Source organism: Callionymus lyra, chromosome 4 (genome assembly GCF_982586985.1).
Source record: "Callionymus lyra chromosome 4, fCalLyr1.hap1.1, whole genome shotgun sequence".
Lineage (NCBI taxonomy): Eukaryota > Metazoa > Chordata > Actinopteri > Syngnathiformes > Callionymidae > Callionymus > Callionymus lyra.
In genome coordinates this window covers 16,354,924-16,378,765 of record NC_141821.1, presented here as the reverse complement: position 1 = coordinate 16,378,765, position 23,842 = coordinate 16,354,924, and the positions used below count along the sequence as shown (strand labels likewise).

Below are 23,842 nucleotides of genomic sequence, written 5' to 3'. Positions count from 1 at the left end.
ATTTCTCACAGCAGAGGTCCTGCTGGGGAGTCCAGTTCAGGGTAATTCTATGTTCTGCAGGCGTATATTGTTGTAGTCCACGAAGCTGCTCTGTTGTCAAAGTCGGATATTGCAATCGCGTCCTTTACTTGACCCACCTGTCCTGTATCCCGTGTTGTTGAGGTAGACGGCGAAGGAGCGTGGCTCGTGTTGGACCTGCCAGGAGGGAGAGGAGCAGTTCTCGTTGTTGGTGTAGGTGTTGTGGTTGTGGACATATTTGCCGGTCAGCATGGAGGAGCGTGACGGGCAGCACATGGGTGTGGTGACAAAAGCGTTGGTGAAGGAGGTGCCTCCATCTTCCATGATTTTACGGGTTTTATTCATCACCAGCAGAGATCCTGGGTAAAAGGAAGCAGGAGAAGTTGTTGTAAACCGACATGTGGATGGTTGCTCTAATAAGAGAAGTATTAGCAGAGACATGAAGATTAAATTAGATTGGATCTGATGGCCTGAACCGCTTCAACTTTTCCTTGGAGAAAACTATTTTAATAGATGTACCTTCAAGGACAGTGGTTTCAAATTGAAATAGACAAATCAAAAAAAGTGGTTACAATATTTTTGAACTTTAAATTGACCAAGATTCGCAAGGTTTTGAAGGTTTAATCGCACCATTTGTTCAAACACTGAGATCAGTTCAGAAAAAGGTGAAAACTTCAACAATCAAATGAATTTGGCTCCTTGAGAGAGATATGCACTGACTCAGTTCTTTGTTAACAGGAGCCTGTTTGTGATTACGCTGCCTCACAGGAAATGGTTTTCAGTGGACGTGGGAAACACCAAGTTTATTATCGTATAATATCAATGATTGATTCAAGTAACCTCTACAGTAAACAGAAAACCACAAACTAGTGAGATGATTGGAAAGAGAACTTTTACAGAATCACTTACAAAAACATTTGTTTATACCAATAATGCTTCCCAAAACTTCAAAGAGATGTATGGGAAGTGTTACTATATGTGTTTAACTCGTCTTAACATGTGGGAATGAACATAATGGCCTGATGAGAAAGTTGAGATTACATCTGTAGAAAGTGCTGCTGGCCAGACACCGGCCCTGGAGGAAACAAGCAAATTGTCTACAAGAATGTTGAGAGCTAAATTTTAAACAAGTGATTATCACACTTACGCTGCTTTGACACAAATGTAAATCTAGCTCACTGTCATAGCACTTGCATCTTATTTGAGCCACATCGTTGTGAATTCATTCATCATAATAGACCAGATGGTCATTCTTCTTCTGCTAATGCTTGTGTTAAATATTTAATGACAGGAGAAGAACCCTGTCGTGCAAATAAGCAGAAAGACACTGATTAAGTGACGATGAGAACATTCCAAAATGAATTCAGGATGAATTCCAAGAAAAACCACCAAGCAAGTCGACCATACCCAATTCCACATCCTGGTCGTCAGTCATGATGAGGACTATGTTGGGCCGGATGTTCCTGCGGTCTTTCTGGATGCGACCCCTCAGCTGAGCTCTGGTGGTTGTGAAGGCTGAGGTGCCTGGAGCCAAGTCCAGAGCCAACAAGGCAAACCACATCAGCCACTGCATCCGCATGATGCCGGAGATGACAGGACGTGGAATGGATCAATCCCAGTTGAACTCAAGGAGGAGGCAGGGATGAGGGGGTCCAGCGGGGGCGCTCACTAACTCCCACGATGCTCTGGCCGCCGTGGTCTGCTGTAAGATGAATGGAAGGAAAGATATTACAACCAAACAAGTGTAAGATCATCAAAAAAACAACCTCTAGCGTTACAAACAAAAACAAACATAAAAAAGGTACTGAAATCTCACCACAGAGAATCTCACTCGCTCATACTTTCATTGCACTAGTGCTCGAGCGCTCTCACACATGGACTCTTCCTCTCAACTGGGAAGATTCTTTATAGCCTAATGTTTGCACTTCGTACCAATGGCTGTCCAAAACTAAACACCCCTCCCTTAGACCAGCCAATAGCGGGCAAACCTTCACCTGCCACTCAAAATTCCCCCCCCTGGGGAGTCAAGCGTGACACAGGGCCAGTGGGGAGGATGGGACCACACTGGGGGGGAGGGAGAGGGTTCCACTACATTAACCCTAATGATACTGTTGCCAATCACAAATGACGCGGGAATCAAGAGTGATACACGACGCCCTCGCACCATCGTGACTGATCGTGAAGTCACACCACCTGTGCCGACGGTTGCTTGATGCCTTTGTTGCTCTTAGTTACCTTTGCATTTCAAACAACATTTAAAGAAAGAACTGATGAGGTGGAGAATCAAAGCTGGTACGGTAGGTGTGACAAGAATTATGACGCTCATCTTTCAGAAAAGGGCCTTATGGTCAGCAGTCCCACTGAGTGGCACCATACTGCTGCCTATTCTGAGTCAATGATCCATGAACAAATGGCAGGTCCATGACACCTGAGCCAAACTGTGGCCCACTTGTCGAATACACCTCCTGGTATAGTCCAGTGCCAGCCAAGTGAAAATGCATTAATCCTCAAAGCAAGTACTCAAGAATGCCCTTGCAAATGCTCCATAATATTGCTCTGGGTTCCAAGAATTCTGCTTTGTTTGCTTAAGTAATGAAAAAGGACCCTTTGTTAAAGCCCTACATTAATTTAATCCATGTAATCTGATACCTTTTCTAATCAGTTTAAATACTGATGATAGCAACTAGCTCAATGGTACTGCAGTATTGTACCAGAACTCACTTGCACCATGGAAGCAGGCTCCAAAAGTTCACTATTTCTTCCTCGTCCCAAGCAATTTAATGGAAATCTGTTCAGAGAAACTCTGAAGATCACATAATATGACTTGGCGGCGCCGAAGTGCAGCAGCAGACAAACCTGTTTGGCCAAACAAGCTGGATAAATAATCATCAATATTTAGTGACATATTCATTGCAAAATATAAATGGAAAAATGGATAAATTCTTTTCAGCCGGTACAACAAATCTACCACATAATTACAGCTGGTGGAATACGTAAAATGTGGACAATGAAATACGGTAAATCAGGAAAAGGGAATATTTCCAAATCAAGTCAGGACTGGACAGAAAAATATGTTTTTCCTTTGTCATGATAATACCCACCAATCAATTTGAAAAGAAAGGCTGAGAACATACAAAGCCAGGAAAACGTCATTTCATCAAGCTACAGAATAAATCTACTTTTTATATCCTTCAGTTACGAAGCAGAGATAAAAAAGAAAGCATTAACAGCCCAGAGTTCCAGGAGTGCAGTGTCCAGGCCAGTCATAGTGTGAGCACAAAGCAAACATTGGCATTGTCTGGACAAACACTTCACAGCAGAGAATGTCGGAGGGCAAAGAACCTCAGAGCCAAACACGGAGACAAATCAAACACCTAAAAGAAACAAACCAGGAAGTAGAAATTCATTAGGCACATACCCAACACACACTCTATCCGAGCCATCCTTGGGTATGGAACTGTGATTCTGCTGGGATTTAAAAGACCCAAGATCAACTTGAGAGTACCCCAACTAGTTAAATATTATCAGCCAGTATCTTTGAGGTTCTGAGCTTTAGTTACTTGACAGATATGTTCCTGCATATACGTTTGGTGGTGGCAACTTTTATTGCCAATTTCTACTCTCATTAAACATTACAGAATTAATTATGAATTACTTATTATTATAACTTTTTAATTTATTTTAACTTTTGATTTTTAATGATGTAGTACTCAGTAGGGTTTCTAAAATGTTTAATAAAGTGAAGAGTATTTTTCTGACAGGCTGACTTTCCTGCTTCGAGTCACTAGTTTATGCAACAACTGAGTATCTGGGTTAACCATCTCTTACGTTAACACAGTTACAGCTGAGGTCAGTCCATCATTAGCAGGGAAATTGTCAGCCTTGTTTGCCGACTTGGGCCACTTGACTCCACTAACACCTTTTCCAAGCCATCGATCAACATCTGCTTCAAGAATCAATGAGCTAAACATTGACCTGCAGATACTGCGGCAGGTTTGAGAGCTAGCACTGGTGAGAGCTGCAGACTCAGACACGAGCCTCAAAAGAAACAGACTTTGATTCAACAGTAAATGTGTAAACTAAAGTGAAGACTCCGTCAGTTATATAATATTTTCATTCGGGAACAAAGTCTAAGAACTTGGGAAAGCTTTGCAGCCTTTTTCTGCTTCCGCGTTGTTTGCAGGAGGATTAGCACTAATGACCCTTTAAATAAGCCCTCGCCGTAATCATCATAGTTTAGCTCAGAGAGGAATATTACACAAGGATGGGGGGATGTAAGAATTCCCAGGTGGCTCAAACAGAAATGCCACAAAGGAATTTCACGGCAGATTGCTGCCAGGTACATAAAAGATGTCCAATTTTCAGATTAGTGCTCATCTCACTAACATACTTTTATCACACTTCAACACTCTGTTATTCTAAAATGTAGAAGAATTTTCCTTGTAAACTTTGAGATGAGGAGATTTAACACTGCGCTGGGTTATAAAGTGCAGCTGCACAGACACCTCCACATAATAGCAGGGCTGCTTGTATAAGCACTCAGGGCAGTGGTGTTATGCTGGTTGGCAGTCGTGCCCTCTAGTTAGGACCTCAAACCACACACTCGGCTGCACCCCGACCTTCCTCTGACCCATGTAGCAATTTGGCTTTGATGGTGGCGTGTTTGACATAACCTCAAGAACCCGAGGCTCCCCACGTACAATGGTTAGAGGGGAAACCTCAGAGGGAAGCATAAAAGATTGGGGATCCACAAAGTTTTCAAAACTCTTGTAAAAATCCGGCTTTGATATTTAACCTCCCTCGGCTCCTTCTGGTCTGTGTCTACAGTCACCACATATATCAGAGTGAAGGAAATACAGATTAAAAATATTCAACCACTAATGTCCGCAGGTTTTAACTAAAATGCTCCATCAGTTAATTTAATTACATTTGTCAAAGCACGCGGTAATAAAGGTATCAGAGCAAATCATCACAATAGGATATTTGCCAGATGTTTTGTGTGTTCACTCCTCCTACTTTCATTTGCAAAACAGGTAGATGTATTTTTAAGATATACTGTATGCCCATTATAAGAGCAACACAATGTGAAGAAAATCAATGAATTATATTGATTGTGAATGTTTTGTATGATATTGGCTCTTAAATACCCACATCTGTCTTTCAACTTTGTTTTTTTTAAGGAACACAATTCAAACATTTAAAAAGGGATTAACAGAAAATATGAGTATATCGGATAAAAAGTATGAGGATTGTAATTAAATCACTAAATTAGACACTCCTGTGAAATCAAGATTGCACTAATGTCAGCAAAAGACTTCTAGAGCAGCTAACAAATGCAAAGCTGAAATATTAAATCCATATTCCAGAAGAACTTAAGGACAAAAAACATCTTAGAACGGCCAACTTTACTTTTACACTTGGATTGTGACCCCATATGGCTTATAAGTACGATACTAGAGGAGCAAAAAAACATGTTTTTAAATGAAACACTCAAAGGTTCCGCTATCGCTTAAGTTATTTCAAACTTTTTCTGATACTATAGATTTGACACTTTGATAATAAGGACATACATTTGCACTTACCATAGTTGTAGGATTTTCATTTAAGTCGGTCCCAAGTGTCATTGTTGATCTCAGACAGCTGGTCAGTGACAACACAGCCACACAAATAAAAGGTGGATGGATTAAATATGAAATACAAAAAAAAAAAAGGTTTTCTGTCCCTCTCTCAGCAGGTGAGACATTTGAGCTTTAATAGCTGGGTTTATCCCTCTTGATTTCAGAGAGAAAATAATTATGGCGAGACCAAAGATTAATATTAAGGCTTGTCCAAATATTTCTATAATCCCAGGGAATTTAGCTGGTTTGCTGCCATGAACACTGACGAGGGCCTTTTACACTGAGGTGAGCCTGTGCGAGGCTCTCCACGCGTCAAGGCCGGGGCACTATATTGTACCCACGTAGACACATTGAATTCAAGTTCTGTGCAAGTATACTGTTGGCGTCAGACTTTTACTGGGAATAGACTCAAATTTGGTGTTTACAGACTCTTAATTCTGCTGATTTGTCAAACCAAAATGCTAAAATTGATGCAGAATGAAAAAAAAAAATGTGGAAAATAAGAAGCTCCTTTCACACTTATTTAAAATTACACATTTATGAAAAGGTTCTATCGCATAATGACTGATCCACTAGTCTGCAGTGAGCCGTCCGTGCTTCTAAGCCAACTTGATGAGGAAAAATGGTCTTGATTCAGTGAAATGTGAGCGCGGAGTGGGTGCACACATGACTATTAGGTAAACCCCTGATGTTTTAGGGACCTTGAAAGAGAGTCTTTGTAGTGCCAAGACTACCAGACCAGGCCATTAATATCAAGGATGCATCTTTAATGTGGAATTAAACAAATCCTTTTCCGGATTACTTCAAAGTTGGACGTGTATTTAAGACCACTACTCTGTCTGTTAGACATCTTGTGACATTAAGCAGCAGAGAAGCAGCAATTATAAACACAATTTGAGCACTGTTCTTGTATTTAGTTATAAATGATCACCGCTCTTTTTCCTTTTCTTTTTTCCTGCATTTAGGATGTTGACTAAGAATTAAATCAATACCACTTTAAAGATAATTCATATTTCGCAAGATATATTAAGGATCATGATCAAAATTAAAATTTTAAGTAGCAGCCGATGTCCACTCATAAAACAACCTTCATGTGTTGCTGCTGGACAAATAGGTTTTGTTTTGAAGGAACTAGTTGCACATTTAATGTGTGAATGGGGACCCCAATAATTCGGGAACCGAACACCTGATTTGATCTTATAATCTTGGATGTTTGTCATTCTGTGCATGAGTACGTTTAGTTTTCAGTACAATTTCCAGACAGACAAAGTCATGTTTGTCAAATTTTTCATCGTTGGAGGCAAGATTTGTTTAATGTATTGGACAAAACCTTAATATCACCTTCACTGAATGTAACTGTATAGATGAAGTTAAATAAAGTAGAGATTATTATAATTCTTTGGTCAAGGTGCAGTGTCTCTACTGTGACAGAGATCAAATGAATTTGCAAAACACAAACTAAGCACATGATACAAGCCCCGAGCGAGTGCTTTCAAGTTAAGTCATGAATGGAAATCATTAGTAAAAGGCAACCAAAATAGTGTTTTTTTTTTACGGTTTCTTTGTGAGAAAGCCCACACTTCCACAGGCACTACAAACTTAAGCAAGAGTAAAAATGTATTACTCACTCACGGGTGGCTTTCTTGTCTCTTTGACACGTCAAACACACCCCAGAGAAATTGTTCCTTTGACCACAAAAGAGAGCTGTGGCAAATTGTTTCAATGAGTTTCCAATGATGTAATTATCAAGAATATAGAGATCGGCTTCTTTTCCATGAAATCAGCAGCCTCTGGCACACGCGCTGCAACACAGCCACACACAAGCACACGAGGGAAGCGGGGAATAAAAGACAGATGGAAATAGAGTATCAAGAAGAAGAAGAATCAAGAACAAAAATGAATTCGTCTGATAAAAGAGCCAGAGGACCACCATACATTTGTGGTTGGGTATATCGGTGGAAGAAAGTGATCGAGCAATTAATGGAGATGTAAAAAAAGAAAAGTAAAATCTGACCACAAATTCAACTGACCACACAGTGAGTCATTATAGGGGCACTGCCGTCTCCCTTCACCGGGAGGAAACACCCCTTCTAAGATGTTGTTCTTTTAATGAATTCTTTCATTAAAATGCGTCAATTAAACTTCTGTCTAAGTGGCAATCATCAGGAGAGAAAACAAAAGTGGATTCCTGAGTGCAGAAGGTCACTTAAGTGAAGTTCTGTTTCCAGTGCATGAAACTGGACACCCCTAAAATGTCGAGCATGTGGAGGCATATTCTCTGGAAACTGTAGACAAACATAGACCAGAAGGCCCAGTCTGTGAGAGCCTGGACGCCATAAACAAACTTCTCGATGGCTCCGACAGACCAACATGATACTGCTCATAAAAATGGACCTGTCCAATTGCACCTGTGCCTGCTCAGCAGTCCACTCCATCCATGCCCATGGGCATATATAAATATATATGTGGGTGTGATAGTGTGTGGGTATCATATGCCTGCGTGTGTGTGTGTGCTCCACGAGTCAGTCTGTCATACAATCTGAGTAAGAATCAGTCAGACTTAAACACAGACATGCAACCTGTAATTTGTACCCAGGGGAGTGCTCCTCTCCGAGCGCCTGTGGCTGAGTGTGTATTCTGCTACACTCCCTGTATCAACCTCCACATTGTTCTGGACGCTTCAGACTGACAGATTGAATTTAGCGTCACAATGTCACACAACTAACCCGGTCTTGCGTAGACATAGACTCTGCAACAACAAGACAGGAATCATTTTACCTTTTTTTTAGCCTCCCAGCTCAAGTTGATGGAATGCAGTCAATACATCATGACAACATGTTCAAGAGAAGCAAGTCGATGAAGCCAAACTCAGCTGAACTTGCCGTGGGCTACAAAGGCTTCTAGACTAGTCTGGATGCTGCGTAGCTATCCCATCTTTACCGGGAGCAAAGTCCTCGAGTAAGAGCAAACTCCTCCAGAGGCGATCTGCGGCACATGGTCAAGTCCGCACACGAGCACTTGGCAGATGCGCATACACATGTTCCTGCACATGGGCAGGAGGGGCGTGTTGGCAGAGGCTGAATGTGTTTGCCAAGCTCCCGGGGAGAAGTGAAGAAAGGAAGCAGAAGAGCTGAAACAAACGCATGCTGGCTTCTATTAGTCTAGCTGTAGAGCAGGATGGAGGGGTGAGGGAAGATATTCATTCTCCCTCTTCAGTCCAGTCCCTCTGCTCCTGCCCTCCCACCCTATTATCTCTATTCTGGCTAGGTGGGGGATGAAAGGAGCTAACCCCCCCCCCCACACCCACCCCCCTACAGAGGCAGCACTTCTACTTCCAAACTTACGCCGACACATTCTGACGGCTGCTTAATTGTACGTGATACAGACAGGGCCCTTTCTCTTTCAGATCTAAAACAGATTGCTTCTCCCTGGGGGGAGGATTATTGGACAAGAAGGATGACAGAGTAGGGACAGTGGAGCCCTCTGGGGGGTGAAGGACAGAGGGGGTAGAGCCTGTAGATGGTGATGGTCTTCGCTTCTTTTGAACCTGCCTTTGTCACGGGAAGATTGTGTTTGCATTGATGAGATTCAAACAAACACACTTCCATGAAAAGAGTGGAAGCAAAACGCCCACGTTCCCTTTGTCAGTTTTCACACCTCTCTTTCACAGCAACCTTGTTTGTCTTATCTTTGCCTCTGGCCACTTCATATCCACTCAACTTCTGATCCGTTTCCCTTGATGAGGTTTCTTTTGGCTTAGCTCAGCCCAAGATGGTTCCATTAACACAATACATCTTATGGCCCTTTTTCACTCGCTTTAACCCTACTCTACTCAGTTTGCGTTTCCACCAGCATGGTTCCATGAAGCAGATACTTTTCCAGTACCTGCACTGCTGTTGTTCCAACAGACCTGAGTAGCACTGAAAATGTGACGGCGACTGACTACCAGCCAATGATTAGTCAGAGACGGAACCAGAAGGCAGTACAACTCTCAAAGTGTGATGCTTTCGTCAACAATAATCATGACAACGTTTTCAGGATTTAAAGACTTAATGTTGTTCACACAATCAATTCTATGCTAAATTTTGTCTTTTGTAACGTCGACCAAAACCAGACAAGGCACTAGAACATCTTGTTTAGTTTATCGTTTTGCATTTTTTGTTTATCTAGTGTCTCACAACACGGCGAATACCCAATGTTACGGCATTACTAAGAATCACCTGTGGTCATAGCAACTTCTGAAAGGTTAGGGAAGAAAAAGGGACAACATTTGGACACATTTTTATGAAACAAATCTGGACAATAAAGAGATGGCCAGATATCACAGACAAAATCATCATTACATTTTTACCATATGACCTCACCTGTGGTGTGTTTGGTTCAATAACCTTGATTACCTTTTCAAGGCGGAAAAGTGGCTTCCTCAGTCAGATGGGTTCGCCCTTTGCTGTAGAAGCTGGTTGTGATATGGTTTATTTATATTTTCATGTTGCCAGATTGGATATCAGCAAATTAAAAACATGCTAGGTTCAGTTCAAAACAACCGGGTCTGGTGCCTGATGGATCAAGTGAAAATCTCCCTGTGGGACCTGGTAGGGCCCCCTGGGAAACCAGTGGACTTGTTGACATAGTAAAAATTCCTGCAGCTGAATTATAAACCTACAGCTCATCAAAGTTTAAAAATGAGTCAAACAAAGAGTCAATCCCATCAACTCCTTTTAAAGTGGGATATTGAGGAGTGAAAATGTAAGGTTGATATCAGAAGTATGCTAGGCAACACCCAAAATAAACTAAGGTACTGCTGGCGTGCATCCAGATTTGCATATCAGTGAATATGTATTCAGTAATACGCTTGGCTTAAACCTCAAGAGGAGTGTTTGATCAGGAAGGACAACAAGGGAAGTAAGAAAGTGGATGACTCATCTAAATATAGTCCTGGTAATTCCTTTATAAATAAGAGCCTGCTGGGAGTTTAAATAGTGGTCATTTGCAGCGATAAGACTGTGCAATCTATTCTAGTGTTTGTATGCAATCAAGCCAGTGTGAGCTACGCTATCATTAAGTCAAAGATAAACAACCGCCGGAGGAGGAAATCTCCTTTTCTTAACATGCTCACACAAGCAGATTATAGTTATGGGGAAACTTTTATCTGAATCACTTTAAAAAAAAATAGACCAAAATTCCCCTAAAAAAAAAAAATGTATCTACACACCCGATTACAATGACGGCAGACGGAAGCATCTGAATTCTCTTGATGTTTGGACCACGGTGAGCCTGAACAGTTTAAAGGATAACCACTCGTTCAGAAGAAGAAAGCCAGGATTATCCATTTTCCCCACTCCGGCACAATACTCCTGCTCGGCCAATTAAAAAGTCTTCGGGAGCGTGCATTTGAGCAAGTTGAATTGCATTGTCCAGCTGCACCGAGCTCTCAAGATTTGGGATTGTTATGTCGAGATAGAGATAGATATAGATATATATATCTATATATATAGATATATATATATACATACACACACACACACAAGAACAAAAAAAAGTATTTCAGAGAAAGAACTTGCCAGAGCAGAGCTATCAGAGTGCTTCGGTGGTTTTGTTAAGTGACCAGCAGGAAGTGTGGGCATGGCCGGTTTACCAGGGTCAACACTGACGGACACAACAGCAGCCTTCAAGCTTCAACCCCGGGAGAACACTCTCACAGCTGCACAATCTCCACACCTCTCTCTCACACACACACATGCACAGTGCCTGAAGCAAGGTATAAATACAATACATCATATTCCCACTCTTCTCCCTAAAGTTTCTTTCCTCACTCCAGTCAAGCTAAATAGTCGGAGTGAGGTACAATTCCCAGAGCCCGTGTCTCTGTGAGTTGCTTTGACAGTTGGTGGGGAAAGTGCTCCTCAGCAGCTCATCCATTTAGTGCTCACTGACATGATCTGCCAGAAGTGCACTCGGGATTAGATTTATGAAAAAAAAAAAAAACGGCTGAAGTGTGGGAATGTTAGATGACATGCCACGTTAGAGGACGCTAACAAATTGCTCTTCAACATCAACACCTCTAGAAAGAGCTCCAGATTTCTCACGCCGCTTTAATCAAATCATTTCACTTTCCTTTCAGAATAACAGACTCCACACAAATAGCTGCTTATGGAGTTTTAAAAAAAAAAATGACATTAACGGAATGTGCTGCCTCCTAATCCTGTGAGAGGGAGGAATTTGTGACTGAGGGAATTCCTGTCATTCACAGGGAAAACTATGAAGTCCTGCACAATCTGAGCTTCTGTACTTCAGTACACAAGAAAACTACACTATATTTTCAAAGTGACAACAACTGCTACACATGTTGCACACACATAAAACAGTTGACAGCGAGTGAGAAAAGAGGAGTTGAAGATTACCTGAGGGGAAGGAGAGCAGGTAGGGCGAGAGGCAAGGGCGAGAGGGATCCCCACGACTGTTTCTTCTCCGGGACCTGCTTTGCTCATTGAGGGGGTCGAAGAGTTGGGGACCACACAGCTCCTGGAAGACAACCTCTCTCCTCTAATCCTCTTGTCGATGTGATGACACTCTCTAACCTCGACCATCTGTTGAAACACGTCCTGGAGCAGTCAGCGCCGCGCTGTGTCAAGAGCCCCGGCTCCTCTAACCCAATCACAGACCGGCTGCTGGGTGGCTCCTGGCTGCCAGGAGGCAGGGACAAGGACAGAGCACTGTGCAGGGAGACTCTCTCACACACACACTCACACACACACACACTCACTAACTTTCCCCCCCCCACACACCGATACACCGAGATGCAAAGCAAGAAAAGCCCCAGTCATCGTAACCTGAGAGGGAGAGCCAGTGGAGAGGACAGGGAGAGCAAGAGGAGTGGAAATGGGAGTGTTTAAAACAGAGGGGGTGAGGGAGGGAGGGATGGAGAGAGGGAGGACCTGTGTGCAATTGAAGAAAGATAGGAATGAGATAAAGTATGCAAAGTATCTGCAGATTACAAGGAGTGTATATCGACTAAAGAAACGGTGGCAAGAATAACTTGAATGAATGTTGACAAGCTTGTGTTGCAGAAGTGAAAACTTTTTCAAAATAATAAATTCAATTTTGTGAACATGAATGACGGGTAGTTCATTGATATTTGTGATAATGTGATAAAAAATATAAGAAAACTATTTTTTTATAATGTTTAATATAATAAACGATTATTATTAACGAGTTATTAATGTGACTTACTGGCACAGATATAATCTTTTAAATTAAACTGTGTTTCGTTCTTATCATTGTGTATAGTTAGTTGTACCAGGAATTAAAATGTAAACAAAACTGAAGAAAACAAGATGCTATAATCAGTTTTCATTAGAGCATGAATATCAACTATTTAAACGTGACAGCACAAAGATAATATCATTTTTTATTTGTCAAACCCTCAGTAAGATAACTTTGTAGGTCACAGCAAAAGCACAAAAGCCAAACTATTACTGTTGTCGTCCACACACTTTTATTGTGCAGCCATGTCCTGTTTTTGTCTAATGTATATCATGCATCAAATGTGGTTGGTGTGATGTTGGTATTGCTGTTTAAAACCAAGATTCTATCTTGTGTTTGGAGAGAAAAAAACCTTAATAAAAAACTTTTGAACCCTGTTGGCACAAGAACATGTGCTTTGTGTAGTAAAGTTGTTTGACTTTTGAACTATTCTGCTCTGATGATCACTGGAGACTTTAAATATATGCATAAAAAGTATATAAATAGTAGATTTGACCACTTTCCTCCGTGTTTCTGCCTCCACCAGTATGTGGTCTAGAGAATGGCAGTAAAAAGCAATAAAGGTCTGTATTGACCTCCTGGTGGGAATGCTGTTGGCACTAAACTGTTACATCTGCAGGCACAGAAGCAGAAAGCAGCAGCCCTCGCACCTTCGTGTGATAAATCCTTACAGTCCCACCACTGCATTCCTGCCCTTCACCACCTATTGCCTCAAGTTAAAAAGAAAGGCAGAAGGGGAAGAGACTTAAATTACAAAGCTAAAGGGAAAAGGAAAGGGAGGAAGAAAAGCAGATACAATTGACACGAGAAAAATTCAGTTAACAGAAAATTGCTGCGACAGTGCAACAATGAACTTTTAACCTGCGACAATTCATCAACCAATTATCAGATTTATTCATGCAAAACACAGGGAACATTAGGTGAGAACGACTGCCCCGTTAATCAATTTGCCAGACCACTGTCCAACTCAGTGATCCATTAAAAAAGGGATTAAGAGACCTGGATATCCAAGAGCAGCTTCAAAGGGCGAGTCTAATGACTTAATGCTGGTTTGATAACTCACAGCATCACAATGAGTTCATCAGAGGAGTCCGACACTTCCTCACTCATCTCATTTACATCCTATGAGCAGCGCCGACACCAGGGGTCCCCCCTGCGTGCTTTCATTAAACACATTTGAAAGGCAATTCCTTTACTGTAGAAACACGTTTACATCTTTTCTTGTAGCTTTTATCCACCTTGAATGAAAATGTGTGTTTTGTGCTGGAAGATTAGATTAACAACTCAGTTTTATCTTGAATAATAATTTAACTGTACATTGTCGTTCTCTAAAGAAAGATTTTTATATGTAGGTCAGAGGTCAGCAAGCTATAACTTGTCAGGAACTATTCAGGAATGTTTTGCACCACAAATGAGTTTGCTATCTTCACAATTACACAATCAACAGTTTATATGTCAGAAACCTGTTGCATCAGATTCTTATTTGTTTTTTTTTTCAAAATATATTTCAGTGGGGTAGCTAGTTATAGTTATACAACCAAACGACTCATTCAATGTATAAAAAGAAATATATACTTGTCAACATCGCTCCACTGTTGTCAACATGCGTGAGCTGCATCAAGTGTGAAAGAGCCACATGTGGCCCCTTAACCAAAGCTTGCATGTTGCCGATTCAGCTGATCAAGGTTACTTATTTTCCATTCTAAAGCTTTTCACCTGAAACATTTACATTTTCCCCCAGATCGCACTGATGTTTGCGACAGGAGCAACGGTGAGAGAGGGACAGCCACACAGTGAACCTCCAGGGTAACAGGGCTCAAATTAGATTAACTAAATTCACAAAGACTGTCCCCTGGCCCCCTCTTGCATAACTACACACATCCCCAGCCTACACCTCCAAACCCCAGCCCCCCATTCTCACGGCCGAGAGGTTTCCAAAGCCTTCAGGCGAAGAAATCCCTATGCTTTTTACTGGATTAAAGATGGCCGCCCTATTGAGGAGAGGGTCTGTTTTTCCAAGAGCTGAGAACATCTGTAAACATCATGAATCCACGAAGACACAGAAGGTTATAAGGCTTTGAGCCTCGGTCAAGAAAACATCACAAGCTTTAGTCGACAAGAAATGAAACACAATCTGGACATTAACCTCAACACCGATGAAACAAGACATTTGAGGGAGGCCTATCAGACGGCCTCATTTTTATAAACGACGATGAATGTGCAGGAGGTCAGCGGGGGCCCCTTGGTGGTCCATTTCCTACCCCTCGTTAGATTCATCACTTAACAATATTGCAGTGAATACACACACACACACACACACACACACACACACACACACACACACACACACACACACACACACACACACACACACACACACACACACACACACACACACACACACACACACACACACACACACACACACACACACACACACACGTTAAGAGTTACATTTTCACACCAAATCCATCTAATTTCTTCTTTAAATTCAATATCCAAGGGTCAACTTTTCTTCCAACCATCAGTCTCACAAGAGCAGGATGAGGCCAATTTTGGGGGGTGGGGGGGGGCTGCTCGGTTCACTGGCCCTTTTCTCTAAGACTGAATGACAAGAATAGTAGTGTCATAGCCGTTTGAGCTTCTTCTAGGATGAGCGACAAAAGATAGCACTGCAGTGTCAGACAAGCCTACAGAGAACAGAACTATTTCAAGTGCATATGTTTTAATTTCTACATTTCTTTTTGAATTTTGGAACTTTGTAGTACTTACAAGTGAACCTGCATGTTATCAACAGATCTTTTGTCTTATCAACAGATGAAGTGGCTATACTTGAGAAGAAAATTGAGGTAACTAGAATACATCAGCGACAGTGGGTTTCAAACCAGTGTCATCCGTCTCAACGTTATTGTTAATATCTGGAAGGTATATTATTAAGAAAAGTTCAATGAAAAAAGTCAAATAAATAAAGTATAAACTCTTTATGGAACCATCTTGTGGCAGAAAACCAGCCGGGGACTTCGGGTGAGAGATGGTTCTAATTGATGCGCTCCGTGAAAATAATGCCGACATTAAACGTCCACTGTACAAAAAAAAAGGAAGGGACGCCTTCTCTAGACCGTCATCAACGTCGAATCATCAGTTTCTTATAAAAAGTTGGAATCATTTGCCAACTTAGACCTTCTAGGCAGAGGTCATTGAAAAGAGAAAGGATTCCTGTATATTAATCCACAATGATCTTCCGATATAACGTGAACAAATCCGAAACACTAAAAATAAAGCTGTGTTGATGTAGGAATGTCCGGATAGATTAGACACAATCATGTTGCGCTTTAATTAAAAAACAGATGGCGATAGCCAATAAACAAGTTTAGATTCTGGTTAGATGAGTCTTAAAATCTTATCTGGGGCTTGACACCGCTTCGATGAGGGGAACTGGAGACATGGTAACAACAAGAGGGTAATAATAGTAGCTAAAAAGTTCCAAGGATGAGTGACTACGTGTGAAAGTGAAACACTCCGGTACTTGTCGATGCGCTGGTGTATGCAAGAGATGACACTCAACAGGCCCTCCTTTTCCTGTTGGGCACCGCTGCTAATAACAGCCTGGGGAGTTGAACCGGTGCCACGTCAAGTTCATGAAAGCACAGCTGAGCTGTGGGGATGCAGCAGGAGAGGACACGCACAGTTGCTCCTGAATGTGCCAGAGGAAGAAGAGAATGAAGGAGGGAGGAGACAAAGGACTACAGTCCAGACAGATGCAACACCAGGGTTAGGGCAAAATAGAGGATGATGTGGAGAAAACAGGATTGGGGTTCTTTAGTGACGGCTGAACATGCAGTACACATGTATAGAGAACACTTCGGTGTATGTGCATTTGTAGTACGAGTGTGAACCGACACACATTAGACCACATGTGCTCAGTGACATTGAGGGCAACGCCGCTCAAAATATCACAAAAGGGGGTTTTACGACAGATTCATCAGCCGAGTTTCCATCCCACAATTCACCAGTGTATTGCTGAATATTGAGTAATCACGATAACTGCATAGTAAAAAACACAAGTGTATCATTTCATCTGCCATACTCTCATACGTCGACCAATGGATAAGTCTGCTGCTTGTCCCGCCTTATCACACTGTCACTGTAAACAAACGTTTCACTCAGAAAGGAAGAGAGTAACATGTCATATATTCTTGCAATGTGCCCACGAGTTGTGGTCACTGACCACTGCTAATATGTCTCAACATTAGTGTGTCACAACATTTCTCTATTTCTGGTTTTAAAAAGATAAATGTTTGAATAATTTGTTAACAGAATTTGCAGAAGGTTTTAAATGAAATTTAAAATAGTTGAAACAATGTTTTGCGATTTCTTCAAAGCGGTCAAGTTACATGATGTCATATGTAAAAATATTTTCTTCTAAACCTTCTTTTAAAGCAATTATCCTAGCTGAAGGGTAGGAAAGCTATGAATCTAACACATCTAAAATACTATTGTTCAGAGTCAATGGTAATTTATTTAAAATCATTTTCCCCCTCATATATGATCATCTTTCCATGTGTTAGTCTTGTATTTCAAGCTTAAACAGCCGACCCTCCCGACCATGTGCTGGAATTACCATCAAGTGTGACAGCTACTCTTGACAAATCACCTGAAAAGAGGCTAACAGGCAGTGGAGCAGACAAAGGGAATACACCGACACATAATGAAGTCATTAGCAGCAACCTGAGATCAACAGTTAGGTCATGATGATAGGATTTAGTGGCCTCTTCATAATCACATCCATCAGCCCTCAGTCCAGATCCAGATGCCGTGTCAACTTTATAGAACGCAATTGTGTAGGAAACACGTTTAACAATTGTGCAGACACTTGCCTGAGAACAAGAGGCGTTTCTGACAAACAAGCACAGAAACTTGGCCACATCAAGATGAATCACATTTAGAGGAATTTATTAAGTAGGTGGAAGTTCACGACAAGTAAATAAAGGTCCTTAGAATGAAACGCACATCTGAAGCTAGACTACCTCAATATTGGTACAACCGTGAGTTTAACTTAACATTTAAAAAAAAAAAATCTTTCCTTCCATCAACGCCACTTAGCGAAATGGTTCTAAAATTACAAGTTTCATTTTTAAACACACTAAGCTAGCAGGGTGGGTCGGCTCAAGTGAAACACTTTTGTTGTATTTCTGCAGAGAAATTCAAGATGGAACTTCTAATAAAACTATAAATCAATCTTCAAATATAAACCGAAATCACACATTCACAGATATAACTTCATAAATTCGATATAGCGTCGGAAAGAGAACCCGACAGACCACCCACACCGCTCCTCAAAACTGGAGGAGAACCCACCAAAAGTGTCGACAGAATAAACTCAAGTAAACAGCCCCAAATCTCCCTCCTACCACTGTGGTATATCAAAGGCTGATGGGAGTTATTCAGAATAGCTCGGGGCACTTCTAGACCCTCAAGCGGCGAGAATCATCAACGTCACCTGTGATATGTGATAGATATGGCAGATACAGATCACTTTCCCTGAGAACCAGTTAAGAAGATAAGACATCAAGACAGGTCGGACAATGGCAGCCATGTTTTGACTAAGCTTTCCAAACAAAGCCTGAGGGAACAAGAGAATTGAAAGATTTCACTTTATTTTAAGTGTCTAACAAAAGAAAAATGTTATTTCAATAACTTAAGAATGGACATGCATAATGAAGTGTTAAAATGAAGCACAAACACAAGTACATTACATTCTCATCCGAGTGTCAAAAGGAAGGTAAACAAGTTAAGCAGAATGCATAAGAAATTCCTTTCACTACGTCGTGAAACTTCAGGACCACAAGACATTTCCCATGTTGCAGTGTCATAGCTAACTGTAGATTATTCTAAGACTCTAAAACCGTATCAAAGAATGGACATGCGAGATTCCCTTGTGCTCCCTGACTCTCCTTCATTGACCTCAACTTGGAGAGTGTTATCTTGAGCATTGACTCACAAGAAATTCATGAATCCGAAAAGGGAACCATTATTGACTGTGGAAAAATATGGTCATCTTAAAGACTCCCATAGAATTGTTAGTGCATTTGTGGATTTAGAAATAAAGTTTCTGAAAAAATAGCTTTTCTAAATCCGAGTCAATATGTGAGAGACTTATTGTGAGAGAGATAGATATTAGGTAAGGCTGCGTATATCAAGCTTTCCGATTAATAAAAAAATAATTGAGTAGAATTCTACTGAAGCCACACATCATTCTTAAAACCACCAACCAATAAAACCATCAATAACTCCTGTCATTCCCAGTGACATCAGAGACTCCAGATTCTCTTGGGCCATCAAACCATCCACTGAACAACTGAACACATTCATATTCTCTTCAAAAAACAAGATAGCTCAGCCAAGAAGATGCGCCTCCTGTGGTCTGATATCTAACAACATGTTACATCAAAGTCACAAGCTGAGGTGATTTTTTTTCCCTGAGGTATAAGGAAAAAAAAAATCCTAATGCTTCAGATATCAACGATTGAGACACAGAAAGAAAATTATTCTTAAAAAACCTTGACAGCACTTCGCAGAAAGGCTGATTTAAAACATTACACCACACTTGTTTAATGAAATTGTGTTGTGTGCAAACACTCGGACGATAACAACCAGATGTGGCTGCTGCTGTGTCAAGTCTCTTCACCAGTGGGAGCATTGTGGCGATGTATAATTTGACATTCTCACGTAGGAAAAAGGCGTTTAAAAGCAAAGCTCACAGAGAAAAATCAATAGCGTGACACGCTTTCCACTAAAGTTCTTGTGGAACACACTGATGAAGGCGTCGCAATATATCAAAGATTTCATGTTGCCAATGCCCTTTGAGAAATTCTTTTTAGAATATTTTCTCATGTTGAGGCTTGGTACCAACTCTACCAGTGTTGTTTCAAACATAATTCAAATGTGATCCCAAGTGTCCAGTAGCCATTAAAATAATCACAGTTGAGACATCTACATTTAAGATGTTTTTTTTAGAAAATGTTTCTTTCTTTAATTTATCTTAACTAGTCATGCTCACCTAGAGGAATTTGGGATTCTTGCTAACCTACCAGATATCCTATTTTTAAATATACGCTTTTATGATTTAGTTGTGAAATAATATATCCAACTCAAATTTAAACATCCATCAGTAAAGTAAACATAAAAGCATCAGAATCGAAAAGGTAAAAACAGTTTCCTCACATGTGAATATTGCTATTACAAAGACCACAACGTCAGGAGAAACATCTATGACGCCTCCGAGCACTGGTCACAATCACGCCTCGTCACATCCCACATCAAGTGATGCCAACTCAGATGTCAAACATCCAGAACTGCAGATTTCTTGTTGTCCAACGATCACAAGTGGAGAATGTCTCCAATATGTCTTCTTGAAATGTGATGGGAAATAAAGAGTGTGGTTCTAAAGAGAAAGAATAAATAGTTGTTAAAATGTTTGTTTTTTAAATTCAAAGCTAAGTCAATAGTAAAGAGATTTTATAATCACCCTAAAGTCGACTAAAAACTTGTCTGTAATGTCCCTCTTGTATTGAAGCCTCGACAAAAGAAATTGTTTCGAAAATGTTTTACGTTTAAGCTCATTTGTGGCAGAAGCTAAACGGCTAACATGCTTCACAGAAAGGAAACACTCATTGCGCAATATCGCAAGAGATCTCAGTGTCTACTGTTACACTTAAAATAGATAATAATAATAAAAAAAACTTTTTTTTTTTTTTTTTTAGAAAAATGTGATGGACTACTTACTGAAAATAATCCCAACCCTTAGTCAACATGAGGGTGAGGAGAAAAACAGTGATATTTGAATTTTGGCTGAACTGTCCCCTTGAATGTCTTTTTGAAGAAATCCCCAAATAATCCAATTAAACACATAGTTTCCTTTTATTTAATGGAATCGAGTTAAGTGTGAGAAGGCAGCCAAGTCGGGGAAGGTGAAAAGCAGAAAGCATGGGAGAACAGAGGAGCCAGCTGCTGCATTCAACAAAAACCAGACAAAGCTGCAGAGAAAGGTTTTCTGGATCTCTGCAAACATGGAGGGGCCATCTATGCTTAGCTGTCCTGCTTGGCTGGAGATCAAATCTCTAGTCCTGTGATCAGCAGGTCATCTGTTCGCAGAGAGTCAGACCTCACTTTATATTCTGGGAGACAAATGGAGTAAATGAAAAGAGAAAGAAAAAGGCATCCTTCTTCAGAGGTAAATAAGGACACTCTTTTTTTAGTCGTATAAAAAACATTTTTAAAAATAATTCTTCCTGTTAACACTGATATGGATATGAATTTGGGAGAAGGAAAAAACATTGTGGGAAAGCAAATCAGTGCAGGAATTTCGGAAGAAGGGTCTCATCTTCCCACCAAAGAAGAGAACTGTGACTTATTTGATCATTCTGGACTTTCAGAGATGATCTAACATCCTTCTGAGTTGCTTTTGATTGTTCAAGCGCTTTGTGACCCTGGTCTAGAAAGGCACTTTACAAGTAACCACAACTTTCTTACTTCACAAAAAGAGTATTTTAGGTCACCTTGTAAAGAACAAAAGAAAGTGAAACGTACGTAGCTGTAAAATGATTTGGACAGTGAGAGAAAAACAAAATACATCGCGATGACAAAATAGACATACTTCAATATTTCATAAAGTCTTATGGGAAGAAAACACAAAAACAGGGATATGAAAAAGCAAGCAAACGTAGAAACTACAGGTTCAAAAGCGGGTTGTAAAGGTTTTCCTCCTGAGCTCTCTGAGCCCCATCTTAATTCCATATGCTTCATTTCCTGTTCCTGGATGAGTCCAGATGGCCGTACAGCCCATTGACATTCATAATTGAAGATCTTCATGAATAACTCGGTGCCAAGTTCAGTAAGTGTTTTTAGATAAAACGGTATATACTATTATTGTATTCCAGGAAAATATTATTTTACAACAGTAAAAAAATGTCACAATAGTGTAATTCATGTTTTTTTGAATGGTGGGTAGGGATCCAAAATGTCTCCTTATCGCCATATAAATAGAAGAGAATAAGAGCGTTAATCCGGTAACACTGAAACTCCTCCCAAAAGACATGGAGGAAATCTCTCTTCCGAGTGTCATGTTGTTCACAGATAAACTGGCCCAACTGCTTTGAATGTGGTCAGTGATGAAGGAAGGGCAGCTAACCTTTGACCTGGATTCAGGAGTCAGGGTGCAGGGATTAGCTGGGTATGACACTCGGTCATGGATTCTCAATAAATCCCCCATTGACTGAAGGGAGTAGAAAGTCAAGTACAAGATAAAGTAGTGAGGACATCGGAATCAATCAGGGGTCAAGTTTAAATGTTTAAACTGGTTACAACCTTTTCACTGCTGCACATTACATCTTACAAAATGAATACAATCTTTTTGTAATTTGACCTCCTAAAAAAGCTGACCATTTCATTATACATGTTACACTATGACACTATGAAGCAACCGTAACAGAAATCAAAGCAAATAGCAGCACTTATGTTCGGGCTTTCATTTATACTAAGAAAACATTTGCCATGTGGAAATGGACGTTCAACATGTAAAATAAAAAAGTCATATCAGTGCGAATTAAAAAAAATGTTCTTCCTCCCCGATTTACACATGAAACATGGAGACTTTGTTAGATTGTGTAACCAACCGGTCTTGAAACAGAATATTTGTCGTCACAATTTCTTAGTAAAAACATCTGTGGCCACATTGTATTGACACTCTGAACGCACCTGAACACTCACAAGTCTCAAAATAAATCTGACTGCGTGAACTTGTTCTGCTTTAGAAATATTGCTTTTATTTTGAAAGAAAATGCTTAAAACTAAAATATTCAGTTTGTAGTAGCAGATTCTTCTATCTCATTTTGAATTCCACCTTGATACATGACCACTTTAATACAAAAAAAATTGTAGTACTCACACGACTCTTGCAATTTATATATTCCTTTCACTTTTACATGATATCACAGTCAAACAACCTTTTGCGTCGCCTCAAACTGAACAAGGCCTCCTCGCCATAACGACTGCACCTGTGCTGGCTCACCTCACAAACAAAGACTCCACCCATAACCGGGAAATCACACAAACAATCCACTAACTTGTACAAAAATGTATTACAAACCAACACAGCGTGAAATGGCTTCTACAAAGTCGGTGGAAAAAAAGTCTGTATGTTTCTTTCTTAGAATATTAGACAAAATGTAAACATATCAAATGACAACCTAACAAAAGCCATGTCTAATATTTAACTAATAAAAAGGTTGATACATATTGCTTTCTTTTCATAAGTTGTAAATAATACAACTAACCAATCACGGTCCTGCTTCATCTTGATCTTCAGTGTTAGAGTTTAGTAGTTCAGTTGTTCATTTTACATGTGTTAGACGTTTAGAAAACCAAATGCTTCAAAAAGCCTGGAATGAATCAGATAACTCATCTCCTACTGACTTTAAACAGTCCTTATCCTTATCTACCTTTAACAAGCTGGTTTAGCCCATTTTTCTTCAAGCGTTTATCTTTGAGAAAAACACTTTGTCTTGGTCATCATCACCATCATCAATTACCTCCTTGCTCACTAGTAATAACTAGCTTCTTGTCTACTTCTCTGACACTTTGCAATTTTGGCTGGTGAGAGGAAATGCAAAGTTGTTTCCCTGGGGCGTGTTTTTGAGTCGAGTTGAATAATGGACCTCTCAGTCAGAAGAGTTTGGTTCTAGTGTCTTGCATGAGTCTCCTGAAGTGCCATCTGTGTAGTTTCATGGTTTACATGATACTTTGACGTTTTATGTCAAGTACAATCAAGTACATTAAGGCGAGAAAGATCATGTACAGGAGTCATGACCATTATTTAATTGTATCCAAAGAGAGATTTGCCAAATGCAAAAGTACTTTAAATACTACATCGCAATTGATTTTTG

General features: G+C 40.4%; 1 protein-coding gene across 3 annotated transcripts in view; it reads right to left on the bottom strand.

The window, feature by feature from the left end:
- sulf1 (sulfatase 1) overlaps nt 1-23,842 on the bottom strand; it is a 67,205-nt gene that overhangs the window by 22,641 nt on the left and 20,722 nt on the right. Inside the window, exons 1-3 of one of the 3 annotated variants that reach the window (XM_087788974.1) lie at nt 12,038-12,431; nt 1,426-1,720; nt 138-377 (exon numbers count right to left, since the gene is read on the bottom strand). In XM_087788974.1, coding sequence (XP_087645100.1) covers nt 138-377; nt 1,426-1,597 — 412 coding nt within the window. In that variant the 5' untranslated portion in view covers nt 1,598-1,720; nt 12,038-12,431. Of the gene's footprint in view, nt 1-137; nt 378-1,425; nt 1,721-12,037; nt 12,432-23,842 lie in introns of those variants that run through there. The other 2 variants (XM_087788972.1, XM_087788973.1) reach the window with 2 other exon arrangements.